General features: G+C 42.2%; 1 protein-coding gene across 7 annotated transcripts in view; it reads right to left on the reverse strand.

The window, feature by feature from the left end:
* Positions 1-783: 783 nt before the first annotated feature.
* ZNF710 (zinc finger protein 710) overlaps positions 784-16,925 on the reverse strand; it is an 80,649-nt gene continuing 64,507 nt past the window's right edge. For 6 of the 7 annotated variants that reach the window (XM_083184143.1, XM_083184145.1, XM_083184146.1 and 3 more), the window contains 4 exons: positions 12,673-14,157; positions 10,931-11,122; positions 9,457-9,631; positions 786-4,950 (listed from right to left, as the gene is read on the reverse strand). In XM_083184143.1, coding sequence (XP_083040269.1) covers positions 4,781-4,950; positions 9,457-9,631; positions 10,931-11,122; positions 12,673-14,139 — 2,004 coding nt within the window. In that variant the 5' untranslated portion in view covers positions 14,140-14,157 and the 3' untranslated portion in view covers positions 786-4,780. Of the gene's footprint in view, positions 4,951-9,456; positions 9,632-10,930; positions 11,123-12,672; positions 14,158-16,925 lie in introns of all 7 variants that reach the window. The other variant, XM_083184147.1, reaches the window with a different exon arrangement.

Below are 16,925 nucleotides of genomic sequence, written 5' to 3' on the forward strand. Positions count from 1 at the left end.
CTTGTCGGGAAATATCAACACAGATTGAATACGCCCCTTAATAGTAAAAACTGCCACGTAGTTACTGCTGGCCAGATAGTGGGGAAGGGGGATTTCCATTCAACTGGAACCTCTGCCCCTCCTTGTGTATGTCTATGTACCAGAAACAGGAAAAAGGGTTGGAGCACCAACACTTTGTGCCTGTGCCATAATTCAGTAACCACTTAAGACTAATGAGGCAGCACGGACGGTGTATGGTTAGCCAATTGTAAAGCGCAACAGAATTTGCTGCGCTATATAAAACTGAAAATAAAAATAATAATTACTGCCTCACAGCACTGAGGTCATGGGTTTGATTCCCGCCATGGCCCTAACTGTGCGGAGTTTGTATATTCTCCTCGTACTTGCGTGGGTTTCCTCCCACAATCCAAAAAATATACTAGTAGGTTAAATGGCTCCCAAAAAATGAACGCTAGAATGTCAGTGTGTGCGTGTACATGTGGTAGGGAATATAGATTGTAAGCTCCACTGGGGAAGACTGATGTGAATGTTCAAATATTCTTTATAAAGTACTGAGGAATATGTATGCGCTATATAAGAAACTGGTAATAAAATAAAATACATAATATTAAATAAAAACCAAAATATTATAACAGATACACATTTCAGAAACTGGGATGGATTAAGCATCTCCAAACACTCAAAAATACACAGATGGCACTAAAATTAGTTCATCCTAGGGGTACATCTGTTTAAGAATCTGTCCGGAACACCTCACAAAAGGTAAAACAATTTTTTTTTTATCGTTATTGTGGAAAAGCAATTTCAGTGCCGTTATCTGTGCTGATACGTCATCTCCCCCACAGCAACATCTGCCAGCTTTGTTCTGCACAAGAGATCTTGTACTGCCCAGTGAGGCATCTGGAAGAGACTCAGTGCATCAGCAGCTGGCATTTTTCACATATGTCCCATCAAGTTCTAGTGTAGGATTAGGCAACCTTCAGGTGTTGATAAGAATTTCAAGTTGTTATGGGAGCACCAATTACATGGAAAGGCTTCTAGCTGGAGGAGTCGGGAACTCTAGTTCAACTGAAATCCTGTTAGCTATATTGGTATGTGGTAGTAAAGTGATGTCTTTGATCCAATTTATTTTCAGTCAGTCAAGGACAATAGCAAATCATCGGTAATCGCACGCAGCTTTGCTTCCTCATTTTATTTTATTTATAGTACATAAAATTCAAATAGAAGATGAGTCAAAATATTAGACCAACATTATAAAATAAATATTTTCTTTAAGTATCTACATTTTGGGTTTAGTATTTTCTCATCTGAAACAATGTCACAAAGCTATATATTCAGTAGCAGTTACATCAATCATCTGGACAGTAACACATTAGCTACAGTGGGCCTGATTCAGGTTTTTAAGTAAAGCAACCAATTGGGCAATATCATGGGGAAGATGTAACGAATAAAGAGATTTAGATTTGGGTGCCATGGGTTTAAACGGAATTGCAGTGTCAAAATAAAGCTGACATTTGTGGGCTACAGTACATGCAAAAGCAGCCAGCATTTACCCTGTCCAAAAAAATTTGTTTCCCCTTACGTTGAAACATGGTTTGTTCCAGACACAAAGTTAAATTGTTTGTTTGCTTTACTTAAAAACCTGCTTTAGGCCCAGTGTACAGTTGAAATGCACCAGCGGCAGACAAGTTGCTGGACACTCACTGATTTACAACACATGTCATTTACCAAATTGGACGAGCTCAGGTCCAACACTAGTTTCCTCTTTACTGAGCCAGTTATTGCAGTCAGAAGATGGAACAGATGTGTTTATATACGTCTATTCTCCGTGCGCTACAAGTCACGTTACACATAAGGCGCGAGTGCCATGTGACCGGGAGCCTTTCTGTACAACTTCCTGCCTGGCAATACATAGTCGTGGCTCCTTTCCGCACAAGGAGGCTAGATGTACAGTATATGGACACATATGATTATAGTGGTCATCTTCCAAATGCATTTCCCCATACTAATTGTAAGTTGTAGATGGAATACAAACAAAACATTGTGGTAGCTACGGAAATTCTCTCCAAAAAAAACGGCGGATACAGAGAAGAGAATACTAATACAGTCTCAGTGTCTCATGAAAAGAACAAGAAAATCCAATCTGCTACATAAAACAAAGGTCACAAAAATGATTATAAGCAGATGACAATAATAGTATTACACAACAATATCCAGAAAATAGTAAAATCGGAAATTGCACAATTCAATCTATAATAAACAGAAAGAAAAAAAAAATTAATTATGATCATGCTTCTACTTCTATTGAGGACTTGAAAACTGCTATATGCCCGATATTGCAGCATCAAAACATCAATAGATCTGTATTTTGCTACAGTATTAAAGAAAGGCAGCAACAATGCTTGGTTTAATAAACATCAATACCTAAGACACCTGTGCCATTGGCGGAAGCAGAGTTTCTTTGCAGCTGTGACTCTGACAGAACACTCTGTTGTGTGCACTATAATCTAAGAATCAAATCACATTTGTCTCATTTATATATGGTAGTTCAGTGCTGGAGCTGTATATTTCCTTGCTTCATTACTTGCAGTAACATAAAGCCTTTTATTTGCATTCCTCTGCAAGTATACTTGAGGAATTAACATCCTCGTATTAGTGCTAATTATATACATATATCTCCTGGCAGTTATATGGACATTGAGAGGGTATTAAAATAACCCCGCAAACTAATGTCAAAAATACATTTAGGATTCTGATCTTCTAAAACTCACATTTTCTATTATAGTAAAAATGACCTCTATGTCCCGTATCATCCCTCAACTAGCAGAATGGCGGGGGACTATAATTTATATGTCATTTTCTGCAAAAAGTTGTTACAACTCGACAAGAATATTTAACAACAGTCAATGAAAAATCCCTTACAAACCATCTATAGGGGCTCATATAGCCCATATAAGTGCAATTTCTAGTGTGCTTTGGCAGTAAGGCTACAGTACAGAGTAAAACAATGGGTTTTGGTAAACCATTACATGTTTGTGGCACCCAGTAGGGTTCTGGTTTCTTTATGAAGTATATTCTCAATTAAATTGTTTGGAATGCTTCCCACAGGAACTTTTGGAACTTCAATGGTAAGATGGGCTGGTCATTCAAGTTACCATAGGATCCTCTGAAGTACCCCAAAGTATGGGACCTAATGACATGATTGGAAGAAGTATAAAATGGGGCTAGGTCTTTTAGAGCTACAGTGTCTAAGTCTACAATCAAATGTCGACATGGTCAAAAGGTTTACATTGATAAGGTTTTTCATGTTTTTTTGGTCGATGAGTGTGCTTTCATGTTTTTGGTGACTGTATCGAAATAATGGATACCTAATATGGGAAAGGGTCATTTTACTTTATTTATCCATGTTTTTAGACCTTAAACACTGTAAAAGGGTGTACAGACTGTTCGGTGTCGCAGCCGTTGATAGCGATTTGACATTGACGGCCGGTAGAATCTGTCATCGAAGAGGAAGGAAGGACAGACGGTACGAGGCCATCGCGCAGGGAGGGGGATGCTGCATAGAGCAGCATTACTCTGCATTCGATCTGGAGGATCGAAGCAGAAATAGACTTGCCGGGCAAGTCTATTTCTTCTTTCGATCCCGGTGCTGCTGGGCCTCAAGGCAGTTAACAGTGATAGATTTAAATCCGATTTAGATTCCGAGTCCAAATCGAACAGTGTGCACACCCCATTACTTGTGTAAGTAAATAATGAAATGTTTCAATGCATACATTTGTTTTTCAAACATACAGTGGGCCTTTAGAGTTAGACTTACTAGTGGGCCCTCCATGACCCAGAAAGATGTTCATTTGGAAATCTTCCCTATGTAGTAAGTCAATTTGATTTTTAAGACAAATTATTATTTCTTAACTAGTCAAAACACCTTTCACGTTGTATCCTAAAAACACAAGAATACAGTGTAACCTACAGATCAGTAACAATCAGTACAGTCTCAGTGTAATATGGACGTAATATAGATTGCAGGAGAGGTAGAAAGGCAGCAATATTTGTTGCACTGTGTGTATGATTAAACATATTCTTCCTCAATCTCCTTAATTATATATAGAATAAAATTATCTTTATAAAAGAGTCAATATAACCCTCCCCGCAGAACAGTAAGCAGTAGATTGGTGCATGTAATCTGCTCTTGGACTTGGTTCTAATTTGAATTCACAATCTCTGTATTGATATGTTCTATTCCCAACAAGCCTCTCAGTGTAAGACAATGTTCCTCTGAGCTTGAAACAAAGGCAGTAGCTTAACCTCCCCTGCAACCCTAGATTTCCTGATAGCTATCATTCAAGCCATCAGCATGTCATATACAGGGAACACAACAGATAGGAAAAAGCAAAACTATAACCAGTGTCAAACTACAAAAACATAAATGACTGACTGTGCGTGGTCCATAAAAGGACCTACTATAATGTCCTGAAGTCCATCTTTTTATCAGGGCAAAGAGGTATCTCACAGCCAAGACAAAAAGGAACCTACTGAGATAATGTCCTTCTCCAGTAAACCATACCGGCAGAAGCAATGAGCTGGTCTGGCCAAATATCCATAACTTCTTCTGTGAGGCAAGGTCACAGCTGACAGGTTGGTTATCTCTTGTTGAAGACAGAACTCAAACTACTTTATTTCAATAGTGAGAGGTTACAAAAAAAAAAACAAAAAAACTTGGCCATTAGAAATTCAGCCACATTCAGGTAGTTCCTTTTAAGCCTGAAATTTTGTATTAAAACTATAATACATTATAATAGACCATTTCCTTCATAGTCTGTTCTGCTATTGAGTGATCTTCAGCCACATTCTCAACCTCCTTGTAAGTGTAGGAGTTCTCCTCATAGGCACCCATTTCCTGATGGCTGTTTATATCATTGGCTTCCTGGTCTGGAAGGTCCATCATTGGGTCTAAAGTGAAATAGCAAAGAAATGTCTTATGAGGATCAGTGGTCATATTAACGCTCTAATTGATCTGTGGTACAGCCTTATAGCTAATGTGCTACATATTCTGAAGCTTAGAATCTAAATGAAATAAAAATTTTACAGTCACTGGTTACAAGATGTCAATTAAAAAAAATGAAATAATTATTAAATTAACCATATACAGCAAGTATGTGATTTACTTTGTACAAGGAATATAAAGCATGAGTCTCCCATATCCCAATGATTGTATTTTGGATTTTTCTGCAATTTGGAATACAGTATTTGCATACAATATGGAGATATTTTGGGGATGGGACTACAGTCTAAACTAGAAATGCATTTATGTTTTCTATACTCCTCACACAAAGAGGGCCAGATGTACTAAGCTTCAAAGGTGATAAAATGCAGAGTTATAAACAGCCAGCCAATCAGATCCTACCTGCCATGTCACAGACTGTGTTTGAAAAATGTCAGGCAGGAGCTGATTGGTTGTTTATCACTCTCCATTGTATCACTTTGAAGATTAGTGCATCTGGCCCATAGCCTGAAGGTCAGTTTATACAATATTCTAAATTATTTTATACATTAAACAAAGTTTGAGTATACCGAACCATCGGAAAGCAGAGATGTCCCTGTCTCAGGGCAGTATTCAATGTAAAAAATTGCGGTGTGCAGCGAATCCTGTTTAGGATTCGCTGCACACTCGCTGTGTTCAGGAGGGCTGGCTGCCACTCGCTCTCCCAGTATTCAACGTCGCAGGTGCTCGTTGCCCCTCGCGGCGAATCTTAACCCCTACAGCGGATGAGCGTCTGCGGCAGGGAGCCGTGGGACGGTGGCAGGAAGGGAGATTGAAGTCTCCCTGCCTGCCCCAGAACGTATGAGGAGGGGGGGAGGGCTCCCCGGGACCCAGGCAGCACAAGCTGCCCCCCCCCAGAGCCAGCAGGGGACCGGGTATATTCACTGCTCCCGATCGTGCATATGTGATGATCGGGTGCAGTGAATATATGAATATCTAATGAGCGGCTCTCGGCTCCGGCCCCCTGCTGGCTGTTATCTGTATAAGCACATGAATAAAAATAGCATGCCGGAATAAAATTCCTGATTTTTTTACACCAAAATTAAAACAAAAAAACTTTTATTTTAAAAGTTCACGTTCCACTTCTCCATAAAAAGATGGAGAATTGCTACACAGAGAGACACTGCGAAAATCACTTAGAAAGACGGCGAAAAGTGCACGTTGAATAGGGTTGTTCGCTTTTTGAGACCAAAATTCTCTATCCAACGCGAAAAAAGCAGAAATTTGCCATAAAACACAGCGAATTTTCCTAATTGAATACTGCCCTCAGTCTTGCTCAGAACATTTTGAATGTTTGGATATTGGAGACTCAGCCTTTATACAGTTCAAGCTGATTAAAATGCTACTAGTACAATTAATAGATACCAGCACCATCCCAACCCATTTAGATTATTATCCTTTATCAGAAAGTCTCTTTACTGTTTGTATGTGAATAAAAGGAAATAAGAACGCAAAAGGGTAAATACTGCATATAGGAATGCCAATACTAGACATTGGGGGAGATTCTCTAAACTAAAAATGCGTTATCTGGGTTTTTACCGCATTTTGGGATGTTCTAAGCATCCCCCGCCGGGTTACCGCGTTGGGGGGCATCACCAGAAAAATCAAGCGATGCCCCATAGAATCCTATGGGCTTCTAACGCGACCCCCCGCACCTGTGTCTGGGCAGCACAGAGCTGTGCTGCCCGGACCTGTGACCTCCTCCTCCCTGCACTATGATCCTCTCCCGGGTGCAGGGAGGAGGAGAGCCACCCCCCCGCCGCAGCAGCACGGTGCTGGGTAAGGGAGGGAAGGACCCACCGCAAAGGACAGCTCTTGACGCAAGAGCTGTCCTTTGCCATAATTATCGCATATGTTACAGCATATGCAATAATTATGTATGCGGTAGCCGGCGGTAAGGGGGCGCGGATGTTAGAGCATCCCCCCATTATCTTTTGAGGTAAGCAATTTCTCTGTATTTGTTGGCTTTGTCCCAATGTAAAAATCAAAATAACATTTGTCCCACTTATTTGTGGTATTTCTATTCTGGAAATGTTTCTTCTGGTTTATTAAATGACATCAGTCCTTGAAGTCTAAATTCTCTACCACATAGATCACACATGCACGAAGGTCACCATTTCAGAAAATGCAGGTAGATTAATAGGCTTCGATAGAAGCCTATTAATCTACCTGCATTTTCTGGTTGAGACCAAAGGATCTGGAGGAAACCCATGCAAACATGGGAACAGCATACACATCTACACACATAAGGTGCTAATTGGAGTTACGCCATTGCCCAAGCTCTGTAAGATATTGGTAACCACTGTGCTATCAGCTGCTGCGTACAATCTGTCCTGTTATATATGATATTTTTTAAGTAATAAGGAACATATAGGAAGCCTTTGGTCACTGTGGGGGTTATTTTGGTTCACTCTTTCTGACAAATTCCTTCTTAGATGGACAAAACCATGTGCACTGCAGGGGGGCAGATGTAACATGTGCAGATAGAATTAGATTTGGGTGGGGTTTTACTTCAAAGTGAGATCTATATTGCAGTGTAAAAATAAAGCAGTCCGTATTTTTCCTGCACAGAAACAAAATAACTCACCCAAATCTAATTCTCTCTGCACATTTTACATCTGCCCCACCTGCAGTGCACATGATTTTGTCCATCTTAGAAGGAATTTGTCAGACAGAGTGAACCAAAATAACCCCCGGTGTGCCTAGTATGATGTGCATAGGTACACAGCTTATCTGGGAGGGCCGTCCGAACGAAGGTGTGCCCCTGCCTGCTCGGGGCGGACATCACATGACGTCAGCGCTCGCCCCCAATTTGACGGAAAGCGGCCATCTGAAAAGTATAGACTTGCTTTTCATAACAAAGTGTGAAGAAAAAAATTCATTTGATAGTGAGCGAGCATTGAATGATTTTTTTCCTCCATGCGGCCGCATGCGAGCAGATGTGTACGCGTACACATCCACTCGCATGGTAGCACAGGGATTTGCTTGGCGGGGGGAGTTGCATTCAGCGGGATGCCATTTACCTGCTCGCTGGGCAGCGAATATACACAGCCTAGCAAGTAGTCCTGAATCAGGCCCTTAGCGCCTAGTGGTTTTCACTAGGGTTTCTTTAAAAGTGCTTGTTCTAACTCCGAAACGGAAAAGAATAAAGTCATATTCATGTAATAATTCCGTATGTTAAAGGAAGAAAGTTACCCGGGGACTATAGATGTGGCTGGCTGCACACAATGGTCTTAATAATTAATCTCCTCTTAGTTCTCTCTTTTGAGACGTGAACATAGGAGAGATTTATATCCACATAGAGCTCATTCATCTCTACAATGAAGATGCAAGAACGGGGCACACGGAGCTTGATTAAAGGAGGGGAGATGAAGCCCTCCAGGGGCACGTGCCCTGGGTTCCCCTCTGTCAGAGGACTCCCCAGCCTTTGGTTGCAGCAGCTGCAGTACAGGAGTACCGTGGTGAGAGCTGCAGAAGTTGAAAAGGAGAATAAAGGTGCAAGGGTTGTACCTTTACTAAGATGGGATGTTGCCCATAGCAACCAATCAGATTGTACTTATTATTTATTTAGCACCTTCTAAATGTATTTATTTATTTATTTCCACTTTCTTATATAGCGCAGCAGATTGCGTTGCGCTTTACAAAAGTAGACAGTGATCGGTATTGCAAGCAGGGGAAACACTGAGATTTTGACTAACTGTTCTTACAATTTTGACTATTTTAAAACTTATTAACACTTTTTTCACTGGGCTTTATGGCTTATGCTAATTTATTAGGGTGCCGCACCTCACACATAGATATAGAAAAAGGGACCCCCAATACTCAGAGAAGTCTTGATGTATTTTTGTTTGTTTCCCCGCCCCTCTTTTTCATACTTACCTTGTCCCCCGATGTGCACAGCAGCCTCCTGGATCCTCTTCAGAGGCATCTCTGGTCCTAGGGGTGCATTGCACGAATGTGCGGGCATGCCGGTGACGTCACAGGCATGTCCGTGCACTCACGCAATGCACCCTTGGGACCAGAGATGCTGCTGAAGAGGGTCCTGAAGGATGCCGGGGGACACCATAGACATCGGGGGGACCATTGGGGCACCACCATGAAAAAATAAATTCTAAATCCAAAAAATTCCTTAACCAAAATGTTCATGGTCCAGAGCATTTTGGATAAGGGATACTCAACCTGTATATGTAACCAAGATCTCTGAATCCTAGCACCATTGGGGAACCAATTTGTTTTTTCTTACTTAGTAGTTCTTATTGCTGATGACTAGAACATTTGTGAGAACAACGGAACTGGATGATTGCACTAACAGAGATGAGGAAACTCCTAGACTCATTCCAAACACAGTTTTATGTTTTGGGAGAAATTCTTCTGAGAATTTTTCCTTTAAAGCAGGATGAAATATGGATTCTTACCTTGATTTTCTAAACTGATATCCATCACCCCATGCTTAACTTTCATATGACGACTGAGGTTGCCTTTCAGGTTGAACTTGCTGGAACAATAGGGGCATTTAAAGGGCTTGTAGCCGGCGTGAAGGTGCATGTGGCCCAGCAGATTATACATTCGATTGAATGATTTCCCGCATACCTAGATGAGAATAGGATATGAATAAATGTGCAGACTGAAGGCAGTGCCTATCCTGATGGGGGGGGGGGGGTGGTGTTATAGACTGGCCTGAGATAATGTATCACAATGAGACTGCCCAAACTGAAAAAACAAAAGTCAAACCAAAATGGCTATGTGTTTTCTGCAGTGTCATAAGCATACTTGGTGTAAGAGGTTCTATACGGCCTACACACATGCCGATATTAAGGCATTTTCTAAGCGATTTAGCTTAGTTTGGCAAAGTCGCTTAGAAAATGCCCTCACATCGGTGTATGTGTGGGGGCTATATCGGCAGCAATGCACGTCCCTGCGCGTCTTTATCGCTAGCCGAGATTGATGGACAGTGTCCATCAATATCGGCAGGGTTCTCTCACCGGAGAACACTGGCGCTGTCTGCTCGCTTAGCACACAGAGCTGACAGCTCGCTCTGTGTGTGGGCTGTCAGCTCTGTGTGCTATGCAATAGCGGCGCAGCACAGCCCGACCTAGCATAGCTAGGTCGCCCTACACACATCGCTATGTGTGTAGGGCCCATTACTCTGGTTGCAGTTTAATGCCTAAACTCAAAAAACAAAAAGTGCATGGTAGTTTCCTTGTTTTTGTCAGATATATCACAAGGAATTTTTTTGGGGAATGGTAAATAACAATAGGTGAGATTTATCAAAGCTTGGAGAGATAACATATTAACCAATCAGTTCCAGTCCTTTTACCGGCTGTGTGAGAAATGACAGAAGTTTATTGGTCGGTATTTTAGCTCTGTCCAAGTTTTGATAAATCTCACGCATAGCTGTAGTGAAATGCTTTCTTAGGTTAAAGTATACCCATTGTATCTGCTCATAGACAGCCATGGTGGGAGCTGAAGCAATATTCAGCCAATCATTTTACCATAGGCCAGTGAAATCACATAGGTATTTCTATATTGTATAGAGGAAATATATACATGTTAATGCTTACTCTGCTCTGCGGATGCAAATAATGCCACATAAATACAACACAATAGGTTAACGTCAAGAATTGATGGGTAATTCACCCTTTGAGTGCCAAGATCTTCTTGAGAGATGTTCAAAATATCCGCTAAAAATACCAGCGTCGCTCACATTTGTTATATAAATTCAAATAAATAAAGCTGCGTACAAAAAGCTTGGCAATTTTCACACCTATTTTGACAAATTCACTTGGCACTCAAAGGGTTAAAATCACTGAATTGCATCATTGCCAACCACAGTCAAGAAAAGCCTAGTCCAGTATAGCCCATTACAGAGGGCAGCTGCCTGGCTTGTACCTTGCATTTGAACGGCTTGACAGGGGAGTGCACTATCATATGAGTCTTCAGCGTTTGCTTTTGCACAAAGGTCTTAAAGCAGATATGGCACTGGAATGGGCGGACACTGGCATGGATCAGCATGTGACGCTTCATGTTGGCATGCAGAGTGAATTCCCGCCCACATACCTCACATTTAAATTCCTTTACTCCCTGAAATAAATAAAGAAGAAATCATTTATATCAAAATGCAGGCAAGAGACTAAGACAAGACATACGTGTGACATACATTCATAGCCCACAACTCTTAATGTATTGCCATAATACCCCGTAGCATTCACATGGCCGTGCTGCATTTGGTTGACTTACAAAGCTGCGAATTTCGCAGCTTTGAGAGTCAACCAGAATAAGATCCTAAGTGAGACTATAAAGGCCCTTCTCATCAGTGGACAAAAATAGGAGGTTGAGGAATCAAGTGGATTAATTGAGGAATGCAGCCTATCAATTCATGAGCAAGTGACATATTTATGACACTGAACAAACCTAAACCAGAATTGTGTCTTCAATTAAGTAAATCCTGTAATTATTGTAAGGGAAATTTTGTTTACATCCACATACCACAAGAGGGAGCCAGATAGTTTCGTAACTTCACAAATCAATGGATAAAAAGAAAAAGCAGCAAGTCCATCTAGAATACCTCAGGAACCAGTGACATTGATAGTCGTTATGCTCTCTTTTGTGTGTGTTCTTTCATAAAATCAGTCAAAATGGTGTACATTAGTCAGCACCAGTTTCCAGTGCAGCCCTAAGATGGGGGGTGCTGGTGGTGGTCATGTAATAGAACATTAATGCATATTAGGATCTGGGAGCCCTGGACTAATTACTTTAACATACCTCCAGCCTTTCCTTAGGAACATGGGCCTAGTTCCAATAACCTCTTATCGGACACTTAGTCAAGATAATCATGGCCAGTCGGACAGGGCTTTACTCTCCCTTCCCCCCCCCCCTCCCCCCCCCTTCCTTTCCTCACTCTCCTTGTCCCCCCCCCCCCCCCACTCCTATTTTTCCTTTTCCTCTTTCGTTCCACCATTAATCTTCTTTTCCTAGATTTTATTTTGAGTTCTGAAGGACACTTTTCTCCTCTTAAATTCCCCTATTTTCTTCTGTTCTCCCTGTACTATTTTTCTAGTATTTCGCACCCTTTTCTATTTCTTTTTCTCCTTAATGTTATATATAAAAAACGGTGATGCCGTTGTAGCATGAATGATGTGCATATGTGTATTCAGTCACGAACCTCTGCGCAGGTTCTTTATATTGTCTTTCGTTCTTGTGATTTCGGCATTACATTAATAAAATTTATATAAACAAAAATAGAACATTCATGCAAATTTTTTAAATGTTTACAAACGATCACACATGGCTTGCATTGAATGTATGGTTATTTCCTATTCCATGGGTGGTCCCTCTATCCAGACAGCTCACTATATTTAGCATATCAGTGGGACTTGCCGAGCAGGATTAGCAACCTGTAGCTCATCAGCTGCTATTGTTGTACACCACCCTGCGTGCACTGATGATGCTATCCATAAATAAGCATCCAAACTAGGAGGAGTTCCTGTTCAGCTTACCTTCCTGCATTACTTTCTGTATTCTGTATTTACTGGGTTTTAATTACAAAACACGGTCAGAAAAACATTTATTTCGGCAATAATGGTTCAATGAAAATGCTAAAAGCATTGTGGGAGTTATAAAGAAAAACCTACCTTGTGCGTGAGTGAATGTTGCTTCAGATGGTGGATCTGACTGAACTCCATGCCGCACTCCTTACAGACAAACGGTCGAACATTCTGATGCTTCAGCATATGGTTTTGCAGCTGGCTGCGATAGTGGAAGGACTTGTTGCACTCCATGCACTGGTACATTGTAGGTCCTTGGTGTGACGAGATGTGACGTTTCAGCTGTGTTAGGGTAGCAAAGTCGAGACCACATTCAACACAAACGTGGCATCTGCCGTTTTCATGTTTTACTTCATGGGCTTTCAGTTCACTGGGATAGGCAAAGCCCCTGCCACAAAAGCGGCAGCTGTAGGGTTTGATGTCTGTGTGGAGTAACATGTGTCTTTTCAGATGGCTGGTCTGCGTGAAAGCTTTGTTGCATACCTCACACTTGTGCGGTCTTGTCCCTTGGTGAGTGAGAAGGTGAGTCTGTAAATGACTTGGCTGCTTGAAAAGCTTGTTGCAGTGTGGACAGGAGTGGGGCTTGATGCCACTGTGCCCCAGTATGTGTGTGACCAAGTTATATTTTGAGGTATAGGATTTCTCACACATCCGGCACTGCCACCGCTTCTGGCGGTCACCAGCCTCCACCAGGTAAGAATCATCAATCTGGACGTTTATGTCTAGCCTGTCCAGCTGGGCCTTTTTATTACGCTCAATCGTTTCAATTGTGTCCGTTTCAAATTCATTAGGCTCTGGCCAAACATAGTTTTGCAAGTTTTCCTCTGCCTTAGGCGATCTGACAATTTGGGCTCTGGGGTCACTAGGCTGCATTAAGCTAGGGCTAAAACTGCATTGTCTTTGCATATTCCCCATATTTGAATTCCCTTGTATCAAAGGCATTGATGGAAGAGGGTACGAGTTCTGCATGGGATGCTGTATAATGTGACTATAGTCAGACTCTACCTCATGGCGTGGTCTTTCCCGAAAGTGGCGAGGCCTCTTTGGCCTCCTGCGGAACGTGCTGAGGTCAATCATTTTCACAGTACTGTTTTGAACAGTGTTCTCACATGTCGGCTCCTGAGTATCCTGTGAAAAGGGTTCTTCACTTTCCCCCTCTTCAGTTTTGGCCTCTACCACTACTTGGCAGATCTCCCCATCATCTTTCTCCTCCTCTGGCTTTTCATATTTTATTTTAGGGACTACTCTGACTGGCAACCGCTTCTTCCTCCTTGTGTGTTTCTCTGAGTCCAAGACCTCATCTTCGATAGGCTCAGCTGCAACCTTTCCCCCTGAGCTAAGGTAGGCCTCACCTTCTGGCTGTTCAGCCTCAGCAGGCCCATTATCTAAATAGTCACTCCTGGAGGCAGGAAAGAAACCACTTGGGCTTATTGTGGCACCAAACAGCTCATTTTCAGACACCAGGCCCAAAACGGCAGCCTGTGCAATGGACAGCACCACGACTGCATCGGTCTGGGTGCCAAAGTCAGTAAACCGTTCCATTTTACATATCATCAAAATAGCATACCCTACCTACAAAGAAAAAAAAAATACATATTTATTACATGGTCTTAAAATATCTTTGTACTATAATCAGTGAGACAGAATTACAAATCTTGTCTTTAGTTGTGTTATAAAACAGAAATAATGTTTACTTAAACTATAAAAAAGACATTGTCGCGGTGTGGGAGATTCTCTGTGGTATGGAAGCACTTACCATGCAACTGGACCAGTTTCTAATTTGGTCGTATAGATGGATTAACTACATTAGGCCTGCTACTAAAGTCTGCAGATGACACAATTACAGAAAGTTTTTCAACAGTGTCATTGTGTGGCTATTAATGGCTCAGCAGTATGTACAATTCCTGACTGAAGTAGCGAAAAATCGCTGCTTACCAAGTGCTAAAATGCCGCCCACCCGAACGCCTCCCCCCTTGCCAAATCCCCTCAGTACCATGCGAGGCGATGTGCTTGCTAAAACATCCCCTCGTGTGCCTCCGCTAGCAGGAGAAATAATTCGATGGTCACAGGCCGTCAAATGATTTCTCCTGCCTTCAGAAATAAAAGTCAGTCTCAACTTGACTTTTATTTCCTTCGATGTCCATTGGAAGAGCGGGCAGGCGCTGACATCCTGTGACGTTAGCCGACCACCCCAGGCAGGCATCAAACTGCCTGCGTTCCCATGGAAACGCCCAGCATTTTCATGGGGATGCTCATAAAACACTGAATGTTCCCATGGGCATGCCCCATTTCTGCTCTGGCCCTCCCTCCCCGCATTGAATGAGCCGGCGTGTGTGTAACTCGCCGGAGCCATTAGTTGCCAGGGTCTGCACATGCGCCTGTACGCACTTGCGCAGACCCCCACCATCGGCCGAAATCACCCCGTTACGATCCAATGTGAATCACCCCCTTGGAAGTTTGTGGATTTCGTCTGAATATTCTGGTTTCCTCCTACACTCCAAAAACATACTGGTAGGTTAGTTAGTTTGCATCTGACAATAGCGTGTGTGTGCGCGCGCATGTCCAGGTGGTAAAGAATTTACATTGTAAGATTGATGTGACAAATATTCCTATAAAGCAATGTATAATATGTGTGTGTTATATTAATACTAACAACAAAAAAAGTGCATGGCAATATTGCTGCCAGCACAGTAATACATGAAACGGGTAAATGCAAATATATTCAGACTTTGTAGGGAACAGACATTTCTAGTCACAATCGTCATGCATTCAGTTTCCTTTTATGCTACGGACATTCTTTAGCACAACAGAAAGGCTTAGCACAAACACAGAGTGTATTAAAGGAAATGGCCTAGTAGTTATAAGAAGTGTACTGTAAATATACAGAGATACTGACATTTTGGAGGTTTTTCTCATAAAGTAAAACACCCATTTTACATGTTCTGATTTCAGATTTCACAGAATTTAGAATTGTATTTTCTTATACAAGCCACTCATTTCCTAATTCATTTCAAAGGCCTGGTTACCTGTTTTTAGCACTAAGGGCCTGATTCGATATCCGGATGATAGGTCGATAGTTAGACAGATGATAGACAGCCAACAGTGTTTAGATCAGGCATGTCCAACGTTGGCCCTCCAGATGTTATGAAACTACACATCCCAGCATGCTTTGCAATAGTTTTAGCATTCTCTAATAGCAAAACTGTGGAAAGCATGCTGGGATGTGTAGTTTCACAACATCTGGAGGGCCAACGTTGGACATGCCTGGTTTAGATAGACATGGACAACATTGACCTTGACAAGGTCGACATTACCAAAAGGACGACACAAGCAAAATGTCGACATTACAATGGTCGGCGCATAAAAAGGTCGGCTAAAATTTGCAAAAGCCGCAGGAAGTATCTTGACTTAAAATACCCCACCGGCTTTGGTGACCGTTGCTGCATCAGAGGAGGCAGCATTGGAGCATCTGTGAGACAACTGGAAATCTGAGTAAACCTCATGTTAGTCAGGATGTCTGGCTAAATCACATTGTAGAGGCCACTTAGGGGGGTATTCAATCTCCCGACTGGGGGAATAGCGGCAGGGCCCTATTCAATTCGGTCTTCCCCGACAGCATTGAACAGGGAACTCGGCAGAACTGACTCGACATTTGAAGCAGTCGGGCCTGTTCTGCCGGTAACGGCCGTGGATTGTCGAGCTCCCGGCCGCAACTTGGCGATCCACCGCCGTATCTCGCAGCCACACCCCCTTATCGGCATTTGACAGGCGAGACATTGAATCCCGTCTGATGATTTCAAGTCGAGCCGGTTGAGAACGGGACAGGGTCACGGCAGTCGTGACCCTGGATTGAATATCCCCCTAAATCTGTATCAGAAGAAACAGACCCAGGCTATGGCATGTCTATGAATCGGAGCTGATTAAGATAAAATGATTGATTGCGCCACAAATGAGATTTCGTTCCTGCCGAACTTCTGTCAAATGCAACTGAATATTCAAGCCGTTGTCGACAAGGTATTCCAGAATCTAACAACCAACTATAAAAATCCAAAGTCATCTGGCTATAGATAATTAGTGCTTCCCGTGCGGAGCCGGGGCGGGTCGCTAGTAATTCATATTTTTAGTACAGATATAACACCGAGGTAGGGAGTGGATAGGTTTTCAGAGATAAGAACACTTTTTAAATGTATATTTTATTTGATGCACAGTAGTGATTTCACGGTCACAGGTACAGCTTTTTCAAAAGTTCATTGAAAAAGCTGTACCTGTGACAGTGAAACGCGTTAGGGGCTGCAAGCCCATTTTGCTGCCTACTGCCACCCTTGCACTTTATTGGATCC

This window comes from Crinia signifera, chromosome 4 (assembly GCF_055691185.1).
Source record: "Crinia signifera chromosome 4, ASM5569118v1, whole genome shotgun sequence".
NCBI classification, from domain to species: Eukaryota; Metazoa; Chordata; class Amphibia; order Anura; family Myobatrachidae; genus Crinia; species Crinia signifera.